Consider the following 3,875-nt stretch of genomic DNA (forward strand, 5'->3'; position numbering starts at 1 on the left):
TATGCATTTAAAACAAAAACGGTTTAATTTTAAAACCAGTTGATCTGTTCAGATCTGATCACCAGCAGGATAAACAGCCACTCTCTCTGTTTCAGCACACCTGGAAGAAAGAAGACATTCGGTAACACGTTGATTATCACTATGTTAACTATGACTGAAAACCAAACATTTAGCAGATTTAATGCAGAAGGTGTAAATTTAGAGGTATAGCTCACAGCAAAGCAGCTAACATGTACTGTAGAGATTTCAAATAATAAATTACATTGCATATTTGGTTTAATACTCAGTCAGAAATGTAAACTTACCAAAATTTCTGAACTTTAAAAAAAAAAAAGTTTGGTTTCAAACCCAGTTGATCTGTTAAGCCCAGCAGCAAAATAAACAGCCACCTTCTCTGTGGCCACGTTTTATTTAAAGGAACGTAGAGGTCTCCGTCCTCTACGTTCTTTTAAAGAGGAAGTGAGGTCGATCTAATTATTTTGAACACATGAAGTCGTCTAATAAAGAGTGACTTTACTCAGACCCCCACATACCGGTGGTGCTCTGTCATTGGAAATCCCATTTAACAGCAGCCATATCGTCGCCATATCGTCGCCTCTTCGCGGTTTGCTGTGGTGGCTAAAGGCAGTTTTCATGTACGTAATCCAAACTGTAGGCACCAGGATAATAAAAGTGAGCATGTTTTGCTGGCAGATTTCAGCATTTTAAATTAATTTATGCTTTACTAAACTGTTTCAGAAGAGTGATCATAGTAATCTGCATCAGCAGCGATGTGTCTCTCTCCCTGTCAGCTACCAGATCAGTTTCTCTGGTTGGTTAAGGGAGAGCAAACAGGCCAGATCATGACATAAACAGTATCCATGTAACACTTTAAACTTTTATCATAACCATGATAAGATTTTAAGTACTTTTCACCCAGCTCTAGTGCTTGTTCTTAAATATGAGATGCAACATAGGTGGTGATCAACGTGCGAATGTGTGCATGAATTAACGAATGACTTAATGTGTAAAGAAACTCTAAAGTCCATTTATTGTTACAATTTACCATAGAAACAGATTAATTAACAGCTACTTCAACTGATATGTTCAATTTAGTCTTTTTAAAAGATACATGTCTGTATACATATATATTAAAAGATTACAGGAGCAATAAATCAATAGTATTTCTGACCTTGTGGGTAACATTTGTTCTTAGCATGTATCACTCCAAAATGCAATGCTTTAAAAATTATTAGTTCTTTGTACAACTTAAATATAGCTATGAAGTGATGTTTTCTCTGATAAGGACTATCCCATGTGCAAGCATGAAAATAAATAGCAAAAACAGGAATAAAGGTAAAATAATTTTTCATTAATTTTGCCGTAGAAGTCATTAATGCCGTAATCATATTCTCAGCTGAGCTGCCTGTCAGACTAAGTTCTAACATTTAGGATTTTGGATAAGTTGGTTTGCAAACAATTGCATTTTTCTGGCAATGTGACGTTTTCCAACGGATGTTCACTAAATATTCTTTGCCAATTTTTTGATAATTACAATATTTTCTGTCATCATTCAACCTTGGCTGGTCAGTGGTCATTTTGAGCTCAATATATAATGTGAAGAAGAACTGATACATTGAGAAAGTGTAACTTATTTCATGTACAAATCTGTTTAAAAGATCTAATATTGGTAAACTTTTTATACTATTGATGTAATTTCTACGCTTCTATTGATGATAATGATCTTGCTTTTAATAAGCTCTCTTTTTGTAAGTTTGTGTTGGGGTTAATAACTAATTACTAAATAATTACTAAAAAGTTTTATTTGATTTTGTGATTTTTGTTATATTATTATTATTATAATCAATGGTAAAGTCCAACACCCCCACCAGCGTAATGGTATGGTCCATTTCACAAGCGAGCTCAAACCGTTTAGATTTTCTTCATATTATGTCCTCTCAGCCGCAGAACGGATAGATTGGAGCGTTTCATACGGTTTCAGTTAAAGTTAACAGCAACGACTTTACAAAATGGTAAGATTAATATGAAAATATTTTCAAAATATATTTAAATGTAGGCTTGTAAACTGAAATTCAGGTAAATTGAGCCGAATGCCTTAAACAAGCTAGCATTTTAATTCAACAGACAAGGCTTTTACTTTATTAACGAAATGGTAGTTTTTATTGACAAAAAAAGTTTTCAGGCACTTTGAATTTAGGTCCTGTTTGGTTTTTTACCAACATTCGCTTTGGAAATTGATTTTAATATATATTTTTAAGCTTATTTTGCACCTTTTTTCCGCTGTAACGGTTGTCCCTAACGGTTTCAGCTCGCGCTCTCAGCCCTCAGAGGGAACCATTGCGGAAACCAAATGACAAATGACTGGCAAAGAATATTTCTATTCTAATACAAATGCCAAACAGTAAGGAGCTAATGAGGTCAATGCATTTTATTTCGGTCTCTGTTATTTATTTATTTATTTTTGAGGAATTTAGGTAACTGGCAGAAATTTTGATGAAGGGTTATAATCACATATTTGACTCCACTGCCTCCAACAGGAATGAGAATTGAGGGATTATAGGATAATGATTACAACTGTACAATACTGTGGCATGTATACATTAGCCCCAGAAGATATGCTGTTAAATTATATCTGTTTGAATGTTATAAAATATAAGGTAATTATGTAATCTTTGTTTTTTTGTCAGCGTGAGTGCATCTCCATCCATGTTGGCCAGGCTGGCGTTCAGATCGGGAATGCCTGTTGGGAGCTCTACTGCATTGAACATGGGATCCAGCCAGACGGCCTTATTCCAAGTGAAATGCGCACCGGTGGAGGAGACGACTCTTTCAGCACCTTCTTCAGTGAGACTGAAGCAGGAAAATACGTCCCTAGAACGATTTTTGTGGACTTGGAGCCCATTGTTGTTGGTAAATATCTTTATTTATTTGATCTTATTTATCTTTATACTCAGTCAAACAAATAAATCCGGTCTATAATTAAAATGCGTCTCTTAGATGAAGTGAGAACTGGGCGCTTCAAACAACTGTTCAACCCTGAGCAGCTGATCTCTGGGAAGGAGGATGCTGCTAACAACTACGCCCGTGGACACTACACCATCGGGAAAGAGCTTGTTGAACCTGTTATGGACAGAATCCGTAAACTGGTAGGTGGATTCAATGTTGGATTTATTGAGTTTCCACATATTTAAGGCAATATTAATAGGGCTGCTGGAGTTTGAATCCAGCTCCTGCTGAGGCCAGCTGAAGTGTATTTGAAATGAGATTTTTAAGCGTCCTTCTTGTTCTCCCTCTCTGTACACAGTGTGACCAGTGCACCGGGCTTCAGGGCTTCCTGATCTTCCATAGCTTTGGCGGAGGAACCGGCTCTGGTTTCACCTCCCTCTTGATGGAGCGCCTGTCTATAGATTATGGCAAAAAGTCCAAGCTGGAGTTCGCCATCTACCCAGCTCCTCAGGTTTCCACGGCTGTAGTGGAGCCCTACAATGCCATCCTCACTACCCACACCACCTTGGAGCACTCAGACTGTGCTTTCATGGTGGACAATGAGGCCATCTACGACATCTGCCACAGAAACTTGGGCGTTGAGCGTCCAACCTACACTAATCTCAACAGGCTGATGGCTCAGTTGGTGTCCTCCATCACAGCATCTCTTCGCTTCGATGGAGCTCTGAATGTTGACCTGACAGAGTTCCAGACCAACCTGGTGCCCTATCCTCGGATCCACTTCCCACTGGCTGCCTATGCCCCTGTCATCTCAGCTGAAAAGGCGTACCACGAGCAGCTCACTGTATCTGAGATCACATCCTCCTGCTTTGAGGCATCCAACCAGATGGTGAAGTGTGATCCCCGCCACGGCAAGTACATGGCCTGCT

The 3,875-nt window shown here is 38.5% G+C and overlaps 1 protein-coding gene across 1 annotated transcript in view; it reads left to right on the plus strand.

Annotated features, from left to right (window-relative positions):
* Positions 1–2,675: 2,675 nt before the first annotated feature.
* Positions 2,676–3,875, plus strand: part of LOC107093978 (tubulin alpha-1C chain-like) — a gene marked incomplete at its 5' end in the record, with an annotated part of 2,228 nt that continues 1,028 nt past the window's right edge. Inside the window, 3 exons of the mRNA XM_015389362.1 lie at positions 2,676–2,910; positions 2,998–3,146; positions 3,305–3,872. Coding sequence (XP_015244848.1) covers positions 2,676–2,910; positions 2,998–3,146; positions 3,305–3,872 — 952 coding nt within the window. The remainder of the gene's footprint in view (positions 2,911–2,997; positions 3,147–3,304; positions 3,873–3,875) is intronic.

Source organism: Cyprinodon variegatus, unplaced genomic scaffold (genome assembly GCF_000732505.1).
Source record: "Cyprinodon variegatus isolate N-32 unplaced genomic scaffold, C_variegatus-1.0 Scaffold456, whole genome shotgun sequence".
Lineage (NCBI taxonomy): Eukaryota > Metazoa > Chordata > Actinopteri > Cyprinodontiformes > Cyprinodontidae > Cyprinodon > Cyprinodon variegatus.